The 18,077-nt window shown below is 41.9% G+C and overlaps 1 protein-coding gene across 12 annotated transcripts in view; it reads right to left on the bottom strand.

The window, feature by feature from the left end:
• The window catches only part of ADD3 (adducin 3), a 169,135-nt gene that overhangs the window by 9,855 nt on the left and 141,203 nt on the right, over positions 1-18,077 (bottom strand). For all 12 annotated transcript variants that reach the window (XM_039547929.1, XM_039547931.1, XM_039547933.1 and 9 more), the window contains 8 exons: positions 17,590-17,739; positions 16,380-16,523; positions 16,192-16,290; positions 14,516-14,698; positions 11,299-11,556; positions 9,894-10,013; positions 8,216-8,305; positions 1,009-1,132 (listed from right to left, as the gene is read on the bottom strand). In XM_039547929.1, coding sequence (XP_039403863.1) covers positions 1,009-1,132; positions 8,216-8,305; positions 9,894-10,013; positions 11,299-11,556; positions 14,516-14,698; positions 16,192-16,290; positions 16,380-16,523; positions 17,590-17,739 — 1,168 coding nt within the window. The remainder of the gene's footprint in view (positions 1-1,008; positions 1,133-8,215; positions 8,306-9,893; positions 10,014-11,298; positions 11,557-14,515; positions 14,699-16,191; positions 16,291-16,379; positions 16,524-17,589; positions 17,740-18,077) is intronic.

Below are 18,077 nucleotides of genomic sequence, written 5' to 3'. Positions count from 1 at the left end.
TCCTTGTACTCCCAGTTTGTCTGTATCAATCGGTTGTCATCTTAGACTGTAAGCTCTTTGCAACAGGACTGTCTTTTTTGCTCTGTGTTTGTACAGCGCCTAGCACAATGGGGTTCTGGCCCATGATTAGAGCTCCTTGGTGAGACCACAATACAAATAATAAACCAATTGTAATAATAATACTCAGAATATTTAAGTATGAGTGTTTAGATTAATTCCTGTTGATGTAGTGCCCTTTCATTATCGTTAGTAATAGCACTTCAGTTAACGACAGCCATATTCTAGTTTAACTTGTGGTTTGTTTGGCTGGGGAATCTTTAAACATACTCTGACTGTTAGCTGCCCTAATTAAATAGGACAGCATGACTATTGCAAATAAACCTGTCAAAGAAATATGACACCAATAGAGTGTAATATTTCAGCTGCTTTGGAATTATTCTATGAAATGTTCTCTCTCTTTTGGATACGTTTACTACACTATAATTCCCTAGCAACTCTCTTCTTTAGAATAGTAAAGAATATCACATTTTAATATCACCAGCTTCCTCAGTTCAATAAAGAAAATGCTTCCAATACAACACATCCAAGAGACCTGACATTAGAAAGGGAGTAATGAGATTCAGTACATATGCAATAAGATGAATATGCTTCTCATTTCTGATTTTGCATATGATATGTTTAATCTACTGATTACAGTAGATTTTTTTAAACAAACAACCATGATTTAATTTTGCCAGAAGCTGGGAATGGGCAACAGTGCAAGGATCACTTAATGATTACCTGTTCTGTTTATTCCCTCTGGGACACCTGGCATTTACCACTGTCGGAAGACTGGATACTGGGCAAGATGGACCTTTGGTTTGACCCAGTATGGCTGTTCTTATGTTCTCATGTTCTAATTACTATTAAAAATCTCAACCACTTCATATGTGGTTAATTATTTCAGAATAGGTTCTAAGAAGCATTCACCTCAAACTTAACCCCTGTTGGGCAGTTTAGACCACTGACCTTCCACTCCTTGTTGCTTGCGCTCAATTGTCTTCTTGTACTCGTCCAGTTCCTTTTCTGTAAGATCACTGAATGGATTGGGAGGGGCTGGTGGTGCATGCTCATCTTCCTCAAACTGCATGGGCTGGAAAAAGAAAAAAAATCAGACACAGTAAGTAACAGAAAATATTTACAATTTCAGTTCCTTTCTTTCCCCAAGGTTTGGGGACAACAGACCTACAAGAAAGAGAGCTTTATGGATGGAAGGAATACAAAAACAAATAATAAAATTGGAATTGCCTCAATTAATAAGCATTTGCTTCCAAGCATATTATAAACATTTGCTTATTTAAATACTGTGGGTTTGGGTATTATTTTCAAATAATCAGAAAGTTTACTTGTGGTGATTTACTTCAAGTAACTACTAGGTGAGACGTAAAGTGACTTATCTATTGTTGTTGATATAAAGTGGCAACAGGCATTAATTGATTGCTTATTGCAGAGGTTCTCAAACTGGGGGTCAGGACCCCTCAAGGGGTTGCGAGCTGTCAGCCTCCATCACAAACCCCACTTTGCCTACAGCATTTATAATGGTGTTAAATATATTAAAAAGTGTTTTTAATTTATAAGGCGGGGGGGGGGGGGTAGAGGCGGGGGTTGTACTCAGAGGCTTGCTATGTGAAAGGGGTTACCAGTATAAAAGTTTGAGAACCAGTGGCTTATTGTATAAGATCTCAGATTAGCCACCAAGGTGCCAATTTATTAAAGCACTTAAGCACATACATAAGTGCTTTGGTGAACTGTTGTCCAAATATCTATGCTCTTTTGAAAAGGCCATTTTGTCCATTTCAATCAATGGATTTATCTAAAATCTCATAATTCATTTTTAAAAAAGTGAATTTTAATGCTTGAGAAAAATGTCTGATAGCGACTGGATGCTAAGGGTGAGATTTTCAAAAATGCCAAGTGACTCAAGACTAAGTTGCACTGACTTTCAGGAACTTGTACTCCTCCATCATGTATGCATGTTTGAAAATCTCACGCAAAATTCTAATCTACAGAACACCTATAGACCAGGGTAGGCAACCTATGGCACGTGTGTTGAAGGCGGCACACGAGCTGATTTTCAGTGGCATTCACACTGCCTGGGTCCTGGCCACCGGTCTGGTGGGACTCTGCATTTTAATTTTAAATGAAGCTTCTTAAACATTTTAAAAACCTTATTTACTTTACATACAACAATAGTTTAGTTATATATTATAGACTTATAGAAAGAGACCTTCTAAAAACGTTAAAATGTATTACTGGCACGCGGAACCTTAAATTAGAGTGAATAAATGAAGACTTGGCACACGACTTCTGAAAGGTTGCTGACCCCTGCCTATAGACAATGAAGCTTTGTAAGCTTCCTTCTTCCTTTCTCACCACAGTGCCCAAACTCTCTTCTGTAGGGTCCACTTCTAAGAGTGATAACTCTTTATCTAGTTAATTTTTGCTCATTCTGCTGAGAATTCTAACAAAAGCACCAATGAAATGGGGACCTCTCTCTACACAGAAAGCTTAATCAAGACTAACTTATTTTACACTGGCCACTTGACAGCGATCAAAATAGCAGGACTTCACTATCAACCCAGGCTAGATTTACATCAGTAATTTACAGGAATATGGAGTCTGAGTTATTCAGACCTTGCTTATTACAATTCCTACAATAAGATGTGCATAATTCCTCCATCTACACTTCAATATAATTTTATTCTTTCAGTTTATGATTGTTCTACAGCAAGCAAACTGCTCTCAAGTTCCATTTTATGAAATAAGAGATAGAGAAACTGAGTGGTTGTTTTGTTCTGAAAACAGTGTTCAAGTAAATAAGATGACATTAACTTACACTACATAACAAAAGAAGAAAAAAAAGGAGTACCATTTCAAGAGTATAAGTAACAAAAGTGAGGAAATAGGAATAACCCCAAACATTGTGGGACAGCTGCACTCTCAAAAAATGAGACGAGATCATTGTCAGAATAAGAGGATTTTCTATGTTTATCTACCAAGGCATGCAAAATTATGCATAATTACGGCTATCTGTATAATTCAGAAATAAATACAATTGTGCTGAAGAAAAATCAGAGGTATGTGCAAGGAGGTAAGAAATTATCACTACAGAACTGGAAATCTTTCTTGCTCCTAAACATGGTCAATTGATGCATGGTTCTAAATTAATTATCTTATTTACAAATGCATTACTATAGATAGTGGAGAAAAGTAGTATCTGATTTTATTGACAAAGTTCATCTCATTGGTGAAAGAACTGGTTAAGGACTATTTAGAAAAGCTGGAAATGCACACGTCCATGGGTCCAGATGTAATGCATCTGAGGGTGTTGGCTGATGTGATTGCAGAGCCACTGGCCATTATCTTTGAAAATTCCTGGTGATTGGCGGAGATCCTGGACGATTTAAAAAAGGCAAATATAGTGCCCATCTTTAAAAAAGGGAAGAAGGAGAATCTGGGGAACTACAGACCGGTCACAGCCTCACCTCAGTCCCTGGAAAAATCATGGAGCAGGTCCTCAAGGAATCCATTTTGAAGCACTTGGAGGAGAGGAAGGTGATCAGGAACAGTCAACATGGATTCACTAAGGGAAAATCATGCCTGACCACCTGATTACCTTCTATGATGAGAAAACTGGGTCTGTGGATATGGGGAAAAATGGTGGATGGGATATATCTTGACTTTAGCAAAGCTTTTGATACGGTTTCCCACAGAATTCTTGCCAGCAAGTTAAAGTATGGATTAGATTAATGGATTAGAAGGTGGATAGAAAGCTGGATAGATCGTTGGGTTCAACGGCTAGTGATCAATGGCTTGATGTCTAGTTGGCAGCCAGTATCAAGTGGAGTGTCCCAGGGGTCGGTCCAGGGGCCGGTTTTGTTCAACATCTTCATTAATGATCTGGATGATAGGATGGATTGCACCCTCAGCAAGTTCGCAGATGACACTAAGCTGGGGGGAGAGGTAGATAAGCTGGAGGGTAGGGATAGGTCCAGAGTGACCTAGACAAATTGGAGGATTGGGCCAAAAGAAATCTGATGAGGTTCAACAAGGACAAAGTGCAGAGTCCTGCACTTAGGATGGAAGAATCCAATGCACTGCTACAGTCTGGGGACCGATTGGCTAAGCGGCAGTTCTGCAGAAAAAGACCTGAGGATTCCAGTGGATGAGAAGCTAGATATGAGTCAACAGTGTGCCCTTGTTGTCAAGAAGGCTAATGACATACTGAGCTGCATTAGTAGGAGCATTGCCAGCAGACCCAGGGAAGTGATTATTCCCCTCTATTCGACACTGGTGTGGCCACATCTGAAGTACTGAGTCCAGTTTTGGGCCCCCCCCCCACTAGAGAAAGGATGTGGACAAATTGGAGAGAGTCCAGCATAGGGCAATGAAAATGGTTAGGGGGCTGGGGCACATGACTTACAAGGAGAGGCTGAGGAAACTGGGCTTATTTAGTCTGCAGAAGAGAAGAGTGTGTGTGTGTGTGTGGGGGGGGATTTGACAGTAGCCTTCAACTACCTGAAGGGAGGTTCCAAAGAGGATGGAGCTAGGCTGTTATCAGTGGTGGCAGATGAGACCATTGCTTCTTGTTCTGTCAAGTTGCAGCGAAGGAGGTTTAGGTTGGATATTAGAAAAAACTATTTCATTAGGAGGGTGGTGAAGCTCTGAAATGGGTTACCTAGGGAGGTGGTGGAATCTCCATCCTTAGGAAGTTTTTAAGGCCTGGCTTGACAAAGCCCTGGCTGGGATGATTTAGTTGGGGTTAGTCCTGTTTTGAGCAGGGGGATGGACTAGATGACCTCCTGAGGTCTCTTCCAACCCTAATGTTCTATGATTCGTGAAATTTCTTTACTACAGTTGTATACGATGACGTGAGTCTTACTCATTTTAATCTCACACTCTTTTTGTTATCACAGACGTTACAGTGGAAAAGAATGATTAAGACCATCTTGTCCAACCTCATGGCAATACCTCACTATTCGTAAACATTTGGTCCTTTTTTGCATTTAATTTTTAACAACAATTTTCAGAGATTAAAATATAAATATACAATACATATACAAAAATAAGAAGTAGCAAGAACAAACTAGAATCACACATTTACAAATCCTTAATCATATACATTGTTGCAAATAGAATCATAGAACAGAATCACAGAACTGGAAGGGACCTTGAGAGGTCATCTAGTCCAGTCCACTGCACTCATGGCAGGACTAAGTATTATCTAGACCATCCCTGACAGGTGTTTGTCCAACCTGCTCTTAAAAATCCCTAATGATGGAGATTCCATAAATAGTTTTTATTGTAACTGTATCTATTATATGTATTTTGGGAACAACTGAAACAAAATTGTGAGGACTTCTAGTGTGGCTAATTTTATATAAATTAGGCCAATGTTGTAATTTATCACATTGCTACTAGCTACAAATATGGTTAATAGGATACTAAATTACGGATATGTACGACAGCTTTCTATTTCTGGGTCTGATTGGTTTATAAATTTAGTTATAAAAAGTGAAAAGAAAACTATCACCCACGAAACAAAATCATCGTACCCAGACAAATGGAGAGCTACGCATCTCTACTGTTTTGATGAAGTGAAAAGTGACCATGCAAAATAAATTATATATATATATATATATATATATATATATATATATATATATATATATATATATATATATATATATATAATCTGCTCACACTATCTATGCACTTGGTTATAGTACAAGTGTATTTAATGTTAGTCTTCCATCTCACTGTTTATGTAGATCATGTGAGCTCTTACAAGTAGCATCAGTAAAAGTTATTCACTCACTGAGGAAGAGATTTGGACCTATTTCTGCAAAGGAGTCCTCGAGTCTGGATCCTGGCCTGCTGCGCTTTACTGCCACATTGCTGTTAAGTAGCCCCTCCATCTAGACTGGTTACTAGTGTTGAGCTTCTGACAGGTATGTATGAGTAGCAAGAATATGAGGGGGTCCCATGTCCAAAGAGAAGGCAGTAAGAAGCTGAACACCAAATGGATACTGCTGCAGAAGGGGCGTATGTTCCCCACGGATTTCTTTGCTTCCCCATTTTTCTGCAGGGCAGCCAAGAAATCTGCGGAAGAATTCCCCTAGGAATAAAGGGGGTTATTCTTTGTCATCATGAGTAAACTGATTAGCCCTGTAAAGTAAATGAATTGAGAGAGGAAAAAGAACAAGATGTTGAAGCTTTCTGTCATTCAGAACCTCCCCGTGAAATTAGTTTGAATTCATAAGGACATAGGAATTGCCATGCATTCCATGTAGTCCAATAGTCTCTCTCTGACAGGGTCCAACACCAGATGCTTCAGAGGAGGTTGAAGAAACCCTAAAGTAGGCCATCGTGGGGCAATGTGTCTGATGGGGCCCAGGGTGCAACTTGGACTGTGGGACCACTGAGCTCTCCGTCCCCACAACCTGGAGTATCCCTCTCATTCTGTGATGCTGTTGCCAAGCTACAAACCTCTGACAGATTCTGCGTTTACACAGACCTCCACAGGCAGTGACATACCCAACTGAATTACATGAACACTTTGCCAACCACTCATGAACCAACAATAGAGGCTCCAGCCAATTCCCCCACAGATCGCCAGCCTTGCACTGGTCAGAACCCTGGCCAGTGTAAGTTCATTACCCAGTCTGCCCCTCCCTCGATATGGAGAGGGCACACACTAGCCTTTCTAAACTGACCTGAGATTTCCCAAGCACTTCAACCAAAACACACTGTTTTAGGTAAAATATAGAACAGATTTATTAACTACAGAAAGACATTTTAAGTGATTATAAGTAGCAAGCACAGAGATCAAAGCTGGTTACCTAAGAAATAAAATAAATTCACAGTCTGAGTTCTACAAACTAAGAAGGATTTGAATCAAGCAGTGCCGCTCCCTGACAAATGGTATAAATGGGTCACAGATCTTCAATACACAGGCTGGAACTGCCTTCCAGCCTGGGACCACTCTCCCCAGTTCCAAGTCTTTATTCTCCAGATGTGTTTCCAGGTGGTGAGTTGTGGGGAGCAGTGAGGCTGGGGAGAATTGGCTGGAGCCTCTCTATTGGTTGGTTCATGAGTGACTGGGAGAAGCATTCATGTAACTCAGTTGGGTGTGTCCCTGCCTGTGGGAGTCTGTGAGAGTGCAGTGCCTGCCAGAGGTTTGTAGCTTACCAACATCACAGGGTGAGAGGGATACCCCAGGTTGGTGGGACAGAGGGCTCCACAGTCCCAGTTGTATGCTGGGGACCCCACCACACTGTCACCACATGAAGGATTCATCCTAATCACTAGTAGTTAGGGACAGTCTTCGATCCTGAAACATGAGTTTCTCTCTCTCTTCGGGTATGTCTGCACTACCCGCCGGATTGGCGGGCAGTGATTCATCTATCAGGGATTGATGTATCGTGTCTCGTCTAGATGCGATACATCGATCCCCGAGCGCACACCCTGTCAACCTTGGAACTCCACTAGGGCGAGAGGTGGAAGCGGAGTTGACAGGGGAGCAGCAGCCATTGATCCCACGCTGCAAGGACACAAAGTAAGTCAATCTAAGTTGATCTAAGATACGTCAACTTCAGCTATGCTATTCTTGTAGCTGAAGTTGTGTATCTTAGATCGATCCCCCCCCAGTGTAGACCAGGCCTTTCCAAAAACTCTTCTCGTTAGCATTAGCTAGAACAACATTGCATACTCTTTTTAGCTATACAAGTGTGCAATCCCTATCTGAATCTTGCTAAATTCTTGGCCTGAATGATGTCCTATGGCAATGAGTTTCACAGTCCTATTAGGAGCTATGAGTAGTTCTCCATTGACCTAGCTACCACCTCTCGGGGAAGAGGATTAACCTCTCCTGTTGCTGTAGTGAGAGTCTACACTGTAGCACCTCAGCAGCATTGCTGCAGTGCTGCTGTAGTGTTTTAGGTGTAGACAAACCCTGAGTAACTAGAAGCCCCCCAGATTTTTTTTTTTTTAAACATTGTAGATAAAAACTTGTATTGCGAATGACAAAAATCTCTCCCAGGTTAGATATAGTATTTTCATGTCCATTTAACAAAAAACATTTAAAAAGAAAAGACCAAACCTTCAAGTCTGAAAGAAAGATTGATAGAACCCATTTAAGGCAGTGAATTAAACCCAAGTCATGATGTACACTTACTGGACTAGGCTTTTTATCCACAACAATCCCAGCAAGTAATTGAGACTGTGGTCCTGCTGTCTTTAAGTCATATCTGTTTTGCTCACGAATCTGTACGGAAAAAGACAAATGTTATTTAAAGCATCTATTGTCCTTATATAGCAAACCCCTTTCCCACCATCAACTTTGTATGACCAATGTATTGGGCAATGGAGCACTGGACTTTGTACTGCTCTACTCTGGGATAAGGTGCCCCCTGCCTCTGACTTCACACTACCTAATGATCCTATGACACCACTTTGGCACCGCTAAAGATTCACCCTGGTCCCAACCCCAGCCACCTGCACCCATTGTGAGTCACCATGTATGGGACCCTGGTGGAGGTGAGCTCTGCACAGTGACTGCACGCCATCTGAATCTGCCTTCCTCCCTTGTGAGGTAGAATCACACAGGCTCAGTTGCCAATGGGTCAATACAACGTGTGGTAACAGAAGTATTGATAGAATTTGCCCCACTTGAATAATTTGCTGCTTTCCTCAACCAGCAGCCCTATCTACATGGCAATGATGCACACTGTCAATATTTAACTAATTAAAAAAACAAACAAAAAACCACCCTAGGACTCCTGCCCCTCTCTTTTTGAGACAGCAAGGCTTGTGAATCTGCCTGGGAAGAGCAAGCTTAGTGTCTGGGACTGATAACAGTAGTATAAATCAGTGTCTGGGTGATTACAGGGCATTGTTTTATTTATCCTTTTTGAGGAAGGGAGTTGCTCCTTCTGAATCATATTCAGTCCTCAGGGATGGTAATATGGCCCTTTAACCCCTAAAAGACTCTAAGTAAATCCCATAATTTCACAGAAACAGCATTACATGTCTAGCAAAATAATCATGCCTGGGGTGGAGTATGGTCAGCTTTCTGAAAATGGCTGCTTTTCACATTCATGGTATTTATTAGTTACGTACATTTAAAATAAATATTAATTCCCAGAAACTACCTATGCAACATTTTAATGAGTATTTCTGCAGTTTTTTGAGAAAGGGCACCTACAAAATGAGAGATGGCTCAGAGCTGTTCAGTTCAGCTCTAGATACAAACTTCCACTCAGGGTAGGTCTATACTTACCTGCCGGGTCGACGCGTAGCGTTCGACTTCTCGGAGTTCGAACTATCGCATCTAATCTAGACGCGATAGTTCGAACTCCGAACGCGCTCCTGTCGACTCCGGAACTCCACCACTGCGAACGGCGGTGGCGGAGTTGACGGGGGAGCCGCGGACTTCGATCCCGCGGCGTCTGGACAGGTAAGAAGTTCAAACTAAGGTAGTTCGACTTCAGCTACGCTATTCGCGTAGCTGAAGTCGCGTACCTTAGTTCGACCCCCCACCCCAGTGTAGACCAGGCCTAAGTTTTATGCTAAGCCAAGTGTTACAGTTTGGGGCCATCTCTGATTTGTCATTCTCAGAGTAACTGCTGATCATCCAACGAAGTATTATAATCAAGGTGCTACCAGTTTTATTATTCAATTCCAACAGCATGTGGAATTAAAAAAAAAGACATTTTGGTAAAGCCAGGATATTTTCAGTAAACCATTTTATTACTGTTTCTAATGATCACTTGACTGCTGACTTAGAATATATATTTGGTACCTGTAAACAATTCAAGGTATTGTTACAGATTTGTTCATTAATCCTTTCCTACCTTATTCCTCTTTTCTAACACGTCACTTGGGTTTGTATTTAGAGGCACAAATTGGTTAGGATCTTCAATTTTGATTGGAGTTCCTCCACTAATCTTGGAGGAGTCTTCAGCTTTCATCCACTTAAAGAAAAATGTTTAGATGTTAGGCGAAAAAAAGGGGGAGAATGTGGCCATTGCAAAGAGCATGGTTTAGTGGTTAGGAGGAGGAGCAAGGACTCCTAGGTTCTGTCTGCAGCTCTGCTAGTCACTCACTAAGAGATCATTGCCAATTTATTAAACCGTTCTGTGCCCCAGCTTACAAACTTGTAAATGTATGCAATACTTACCTCATAATATCCACACAAGGCAGGTTTAACTAAATGACTGAAAAATTGAAAAGCTCACTTGAAAAATGATACAGAGCTACAACATGATATTAACATGATTACGTTTAGAAAGGATTGCTTTTACCAAAAATCCTGTATAAAAGGGATAAAGAACACTGAACTTTTTATTCCATTAATGCAGCATCTAATGGCTCCAGAATTGGTTCTCTCTTCCTCTTACTCTATTTGTACTGTAATTTCCTACCTCTGCTAATTGCAGGTTTTGTATTGGGATTTTTCCTTTTTAAGCAAATTTTAAACATAAGCCTGCCATTGATATATCTACCAAACTAAAGGAACAGAGAAATTGGTTAACTACCACCAGGTGGTGCTGCTGCTTTTAATCTATGTTTTATGCAACTGGGATCAGGTGTATAGCAAATGGGATACCTCTACTAGGCACCACTTTGCAAGAGACCTAATCTCTCCCCTAGCTGGTTGGGAATGTGGTGGAAGCAACATACTTAGTCCTGGGAGAAGGAAGTCCTGCACATCATTCAAAGACATATGTTAACAGGTGGCGTTTATGGGCTCTAAAGAAAGTCCTGATCAGTTGTCTTTGACCAAAGATCGTGACAGTGACCTAGACTCAACAAACATGGAGGGATTGATTTAGCTTGGAAAAAGATAGCGCTCCTGTGGGGATAGAGAGGCCCCAACATGTGGGGGAGGGGGAATGAGACACTACAGTTGATGCATGGGTAATTCTTAGCATGCTAGATGCAGTACAACAACAACAAAAAAGCTCCTATTACAAGAACCAATAAGGAAGAGGAAATCCATCAAAGACTGGATAACAAAGCTCTCTCTGTTTCTATCACCAAAATTCCCCCAAACAGAAAGGGCATATCAGTGCGGCAGCTATTCCCATGTTCAATCTCAGACAAGCCTGTCTTCTTGTTTGCTAGCTTTTAACTAATTAGATAATCCAGCTAAAAAGGATTTTGGAAGTGGGCCAGATTTAGTGCTATAAACTCTGTATAATTCACTTTCTCTCAGGTAGAGTAAGAACAAGCCAACTACCAAAAATAGCTTCCTACCGTTATCTTAGTTCTGGGACTAGTCTCTCCATTCCAAGACTCTTCAGGCACATTCACTTTCAAGTATGTATTTGGAGAGTTCAGCCATCTTGTCTTCTCTCGCTGTTGTCTTTGTGCTAGGAATTTGAGGGGGGAAAGTGGAACTGTATCATCTTCGAAAGAAAAGGCAGTCACAGTGGCTGGGATCTCAACGTCACTCTTGTGCCTGGGTTTTTCTCTGACAAGAGGATGCCTATAAGCATAGCCAGTTCTGTATCCCTGAGGAGTTCAGAAGAAAAAAAAATAAAATAAATCAACCAATAATCCCCAAACAATAAGAAATTATGGCAAGTTTTTACCCCTGTGTATGTATTAAATGAACTATCTGCACTCATCCAAGTAAGAGGTTTGGGGTATCCGTCTTCAAACTATTTTTCCATGTATTGATTTATAAAAAAACCTTTACAGTCAGCATCATAGCAGACAATCAAAATTTCACATAACTGCAGTTTTTCACATATTTGACAGTCTTTCCACTTCCACTTATGAACAGTGCAATCCGGAAGGATTAAGAATAATCTGTGGAAGTTTACAATGGTCAATTCCTTCCTCCATTCAAGAGCCAACAAAGGTAACTTTTCCCTTCTGATGGAAAAAAAGTTACCTTTTCCTAACTGGTATTCTTTGAGCTGTGTTGCTCATGTCTATTCCACAATAGGTGTGAGTGCTCGCCACGTGCACCGGTGCCGGAAGTTTTTCCCCTAGCAGTACCCGTAGGGGGGAGCGCCTGGAGTGGCACCTGCCTGGCACGGTATAAGGGGAGCTGCGTGCTCCCCCCACCCTCAGTTCCTTCTTGCCAGACAACTCCAACAGAGGGGAAGGAGGGTGGGGCATGGAATAGACATGAGCAACACATCTTGAAGAACACCAGTTATGGAAAAGGTAACTGGTTTTTCTTCCTCGAGTGATTGCTCATGTGTATTCCACAACAGGTGATTCCAAGCTATATCTGTTGGAGGTGGGTAGGAGTTCACAAGTTCCCAGGACGGAGGACAGCCCTGCCAAACCCAGTGTCATCCCTGGTTTGGAAGACGATCGCATAGTGCGAGGTGAACGTGTGAACTGATGACCACATGGCAGCCCTACAAATGTCCTGGATGGGGATGTGGGCCACGAAGGCAGCCGACAAGGCCTGTGCCCGGGTTGAGTGTGCCCTCACAATGGGTGGCTGAGGAATGCACACCAGCTCATAACAGGAATGGGGCCCTGTCCCTGAACGGGACCCGCTGGAGCACGTTGTTCGGGGTGGACTACCGTCACAGGGAGGTAACCACAGCGTCTGGCATGGTGAGGACCTTGTCCATCCTGTCCATAGCCTGGGAGAAATTCAAGGCCAACCAGAGCTGGAGGGGCCTCATCCTCAGACTGGCGTGATGGACCATGTACATCCATGCCGACATATGACCCAAGAGCTGCAGGTAAACCCTGGCTGTTGTCGCCGGGAACCTTGTGACTGAGTTGATGAGACCTTTCAGGGTCTCGAACCTGTCTGGCGGGAGAGAGGCCCTGGCCGACACTACGTCCAGGAGTGCCCCGATAAACTCTATACGTTGGACCGGGACTAACGTGGACTTGGTGTTGTTTACCAGTATGCCCAAGGTGGTGCACGTGTACAGGAGGAGCGCCACGTGATCCCTCACCTGCGACCGGGAGGTGCCCTTGACAAGCCAATCATCCAGATAAGGAAATATCTGTACCCCCTTGCCACCGACATGCATTTTGTAAACACCCTGGGGGCAGTGGACTGCCCAAATAGGAGGACCACAAATTGGTAATGATTCTGTCCCACCACAAAATGGAAGCGCCTGTGCCCCTCGAATATGTGGATATGGAAGCACGCATCCTGTAGATCGAGGGCAGTGTAACGGTCCCTGGGATCCAGGGAGGGGATGATGGAGGCCAGGGAGACCATGCGGAACTTGAGCTTCCCCACGTGCTGGTTCAGACCCTGTAGGTCCAGTATGGACCCGAGACCCCCTTTGGCCTTCGGGATAAGGAAATAATGGGAGTAGTACCCCTTGCCCATGAACTCCTCAGGCACCACCTCTATTGCTCCTAGTCCTAGGAGCCACCCCATCTCCTGCTTGAGCAGAGCTTCGTGTGAGGGGTCCCCCAGGAGGGACGGGGCGGGGGGTGGTTGGGTGGGGAGGAGGTAAACTGGATGGTCTAACCCCAGGAGATGGTGTCGAGGACCCATCGGTCCGAAGTGAGCCGAGACCATTCTGGAAGGAAAGCATACAATCGGTTGGAGAAGGGAAGCTTTATTGGGGTTGGATCCCTGATGAGGACTGGCGGGTTGCCCCCACGCGTCCTGTCAAAAAATTGCCTTTTCCCCGCCTGTTTGCCCTTGGAGGGTACAGGCTGGGGGGCAGGCTGAGGCTGCCTGTGAGGGTGTCTCTTATAGTCCTGTTGCTTCTTATGGGCGGCCTCGTACTTCGGGAGAGCGGCCGGGGTCGGAGTCTGCTGTGGCTTGAACTTAGGTTTTGCCAGAGCCGGGACATAGAGACTAGTGTCTGGAGGCTCATGCAAGAGTCCTTCATGCCATGCAGCCTTGTATCTGTTTCCTCTGTGAACAGAGCTTTCCCATCAAACAGGAGATCCTGCATGGAAGATTGCGCCTCGCTAGAGAACCCGGAGAGCAAGAGCCATGATGGCCATCTCATGGACATGCGGAGGCCATTGAACAACAATTAGTACTGAACGTCATTTCTTCCAAGTCCATAAAAATTAAAGAGATAAAACCTGATCGAAGATAGAAACAAACACTACAATTCATAACAAAATAAAAATGAAAGCTTCCAAGTATATTTACTAAGGTGATGATTAGAAAATGTATGTTGTAGTGATACAGCTTTATACAGAGAAACGATAAACCTTTGTGACAATGTCCTGACAGAAATTTTAGCTTAACCAGCTCTCACTATTCTGCTGTGTTAGGCCTCAGATATGGAAAGATTTTTCTTTTCTTTAAATATTCTATACTAAGTCAAATGTTCAGATACAGGAGATATTAAATATTCAATAAAAACTACTTTTCATTTACACATTTCATTTTCAAGTTTATAAAGAAAATCAGACAGACAATTCCTTTACTTATGGCCTAATCCCACAAAGAGTTGAGTAAAAGGCACTCAAACTCTCAAGGGTTTCATTTGTATTGTTATAATTGTGTACCTACCAGGTTGTCTAGCATTCTCATGAGAGCTTCAAACTCTTGCTCCCCAACTTTCCATTTTTGTTGGGAGCCCATATTAACTCCAACTCCTCCAGCTGCTACCACAGTGTGTGTGAAAGGCTTGTACTTCTGCAGGTCTAGTACAAGAAGATTGTCTATTCCACCTGCGCCAGCTAATGCATGAACCTGCAACAATATACACACAGTAATTTGTTTCTTTATAGATAATTTTTTGGGTGTAGAATTCTCAGCTTGTCTGAATTTAAGGGAAAACTGTAAACATAAAATTTGCTGCAATTATATTTTCAGGTTACTTTTCTTCTCACTACAATGATGACAACTACATTAAGACATGCAGAGAATGATTCCTATTGTATGAATGTCAGTATCAGTTAATAATTATGGCTCTAAAAGGAGTAAATGCAATAAACTTCAATTATTTATTACATGCTCAATGTACTTTTAGCTATAGAAGACAGAGAAATATCTTTAATCTTGATACAGATGTACCCTACCATTGGAGAGAAAGGCAACTGTATGTCTGATGAATTACTTAAGACACTAACAAGTGATTTCTGGATTCTGCTTAATTTATTTTGTAATACACCATTCTCCTCCACTTTGTGTTCTTAGTGGAAAATCCTCTTTTTCTCATCCCAACACTGAGCTTGAATAATTGAGTTGGGCGCTATGAATCTCCACAAGGACAGAGGGTGGAGGGGGGGAAGGAATTCTTCAATCAGACCACAGAGGATCTAGTGGTATCCACAGACTTTGTGTCCTATTTCTATGCAGGGTAAGGAGTGATGGATCTGTTTCCTTCCTGCTCCTCTACCAGTCACTGTGTTCAGCCTGTGGGGAACGTTCATGGATCTATGCTCTGTAGGGTGTAGAAGTATGCACCCCTGGACACAGGCTCCTGAAGTTTACTCTGTCCACTGTGGAAAGCACTGTTACAGTTTCACATGGATAATCTGTGTTTAGAGAAGAGGGACTCCAGATTTGCCCTGTAATATTACAGATCCATCTACATTTCCCCCCAGATTGACTGGCTTTCAACAGATTAGTTGGCAAAGCATTAATGGCTCCCAAAATAACTTTCATGAAATGGTATCACGTTGCAATGCTGCACTGCAATAGGACGACTTTCTAATGAATGATACTATCCTATGGGATAAACTGATTCAAGTGAAGACAATGTGCTCTACAGCAAAGCCAACACATGATGCCTAAACTAACGTTCAGACCCAGAGTGGTTTTGATATTGCTAACTGTGCACATAGAAGGAAGTAAACAGAAAAATGCTTTGAATTTCACGCTATAATAGAAACAAGTCTCCTCTTTAGCCCACAGAACTTCTACACCAGGGTAGTCTATTTTTTGTCAAGGTCCAAATTTCTTGGTCAAGGTATTGCAAAGCTAAGATTCCAAAGAAGAAAATAAAAAAATAATAATGATAAGTAAATAAAAAGATTTTGGTGTCTGTTCAAAAGTGTCCGGCGGTACAGATTTGATCCACCTATTGTAGTCAAATATTGTGTCTAATAGCAGAGGTTCTGTAGAATACCTTGCAATAATGGAGCTTCCTCCCTATGGAGTCAGGTCTATCCATTGCAATAACTCGTTATGGCATAAGTATTTCCTTCAGAAATTAAATAATGACAAAGCATCTCTCTTACCTGTATTTCACAGGCAAGCTGCACATTGAAAATATAGTGAAAGGCCTCCTCTAATGTCTCTCCTAAGGCTACCACACCATGATTTCTCAAGACCAGAACCTAGTGAATGAAAACACTCATGTTAAATGGTAGAAACTGGTACAGTACATGCAAATGATTAATGAAAAACATGAATAAAGGCTGACTACCTTGCAACTGGGCCCAAGAACCTTCTGAAGCTGAATTCTCTCTTCCTGTTCATCAAGAGATCCTTGGTAATTGTAGTAAGCAACATCTCCCAGAATCAAAGCCTCCTGAGAGATTGGAAGGATACCACACTTCATAGATGAAACCTGTTTCAAGAAAATTGATCCCTTTTAAGATTCTGAAAACAAACATTTAAACCAGAGTTCTGTACAAAGTGCCCTGTTCCACACGTTTCCTGGTTAAGCTTCCAAAGTTATAACTAAACTATTAGGTCATCCAGAAATTCACCATATTAGTGGTAGATTATTCCCTATAGAATTTTTCCAGTACATGGGTTCTCTACCTGTGGATCACGACCACTCGGTCTCACCTATATTCTTAAATGAAAGTGAAGTCTTGGCTATATGCTGGCTAGATAAGAGGAGTCTCAATATGGAGTAGATACTGTTCTAGTGCTTTATCCAGTTTAAAATATGGTGAGAGCACTGCTACCACTTCACCTGGGGGACTATGCCACATAATAGATGGCACCATAAGCAAGCTTTCCCTGGCAACTGATATTAATGCATCTTTTCCTCACTTCATTCCCATCACTCTACATCAACCCTCAACAATTTTTCTTCCTTCCTGATGTTTACACTCTTCAAATATTGGTACACAGTCATGTCTTCCTTTTCTCATCTCTAGCCATTCTATACAGATTTATCTCCTTGTTTCTTTTATTTGTTAGTTCAGTCCAGCCTCTTACTCATTTTTGCCCTTTTTTGAACTTCTAGTTTAGCTATAACTTTGAGAGATACCCAGAATAGTGTTATAATATAACCTCTTAAAAATGCAATTAGTGTCATCTACATCATGACTTAGAATACATTATGTAGTACTGAGATGATTTAAAATAAGCGTTGGCCTAAATTGTACATATTCTTCCTTCACTATGACTGAGGTGGTCCGATCCTCATTTTATGAATGGCTCATTCCAGCAAAGTGCTCAGTACCCTCGGATCACTCAGGATCTCGAAGAATAAGCCCCTTAAACTGGTGAAAGTCAAGAGTAACTGAACTGAAGTCAGTGGAGTTACATAAGTATAAAACTGTGGAGAGGAGAGTTTGATCCATACATACTAGATCTACATTCATAATATACATCTTAATATATTTCATATTTTGAAACGGTTTCTTCTTTAGGCCACGTTAGGAACGGTACAGACTTACAGCTGCAGTTGCAGGGGTGTGTATGTGTATCACACATCTGACATCAGGGCGCGTGGAGTAGATGGCAGCATGTGGACTGAATCCTGCATTATCGATGCTCAGATTGGTACTCCCCTGGTCAACTACATCTCCCAAGATATTTAATTTAACCTGGAAAATCAAACAAAGGAAACTCATGGAACTACTGTAAGTTGGCCATGACTAAGTGGCCATGAATCAACTGAACTGCCCCCCACCCCCAAAACAAAACAAAAAACCGTATAGTTCAGTAGGTACCATCACGGGAGGGAGGGGGAGAGGAAACAATCAATTTAGCAGCTATCATATTTGATCTTAAACTTGTGCTTAGTTTGATCTTTCCTAAACAAACTAAGATTTTCTTTTTACCACATTCAGTAAAATAACAGTTAGAAGTATTAGGGAAGCCAGGACTAAGTATACAAATCCTCCTGCTGTTAAAGATCTTGCCAGATGGTGGAAATAGCCAT

This window comes from Mauremys reevesii, linkage group 7, assembly GCF_016161935.1.
Source record: "Mauremys reevesii isolate NIE-2019 linkage group 7, ASM1616193v1, whole genome shotgun sequence".
Taxonomy (NCBI): domain Eukaryota; kingdom Metazoa; phylum Chordata; order Testudines; family Geoemydidae; genus Mauremys; species Mauremys reevesii.
Note: the sequence above shows the minus strand (reverse complement) of the source record. Positions and strands in the feature narration are given on the sequence as shown.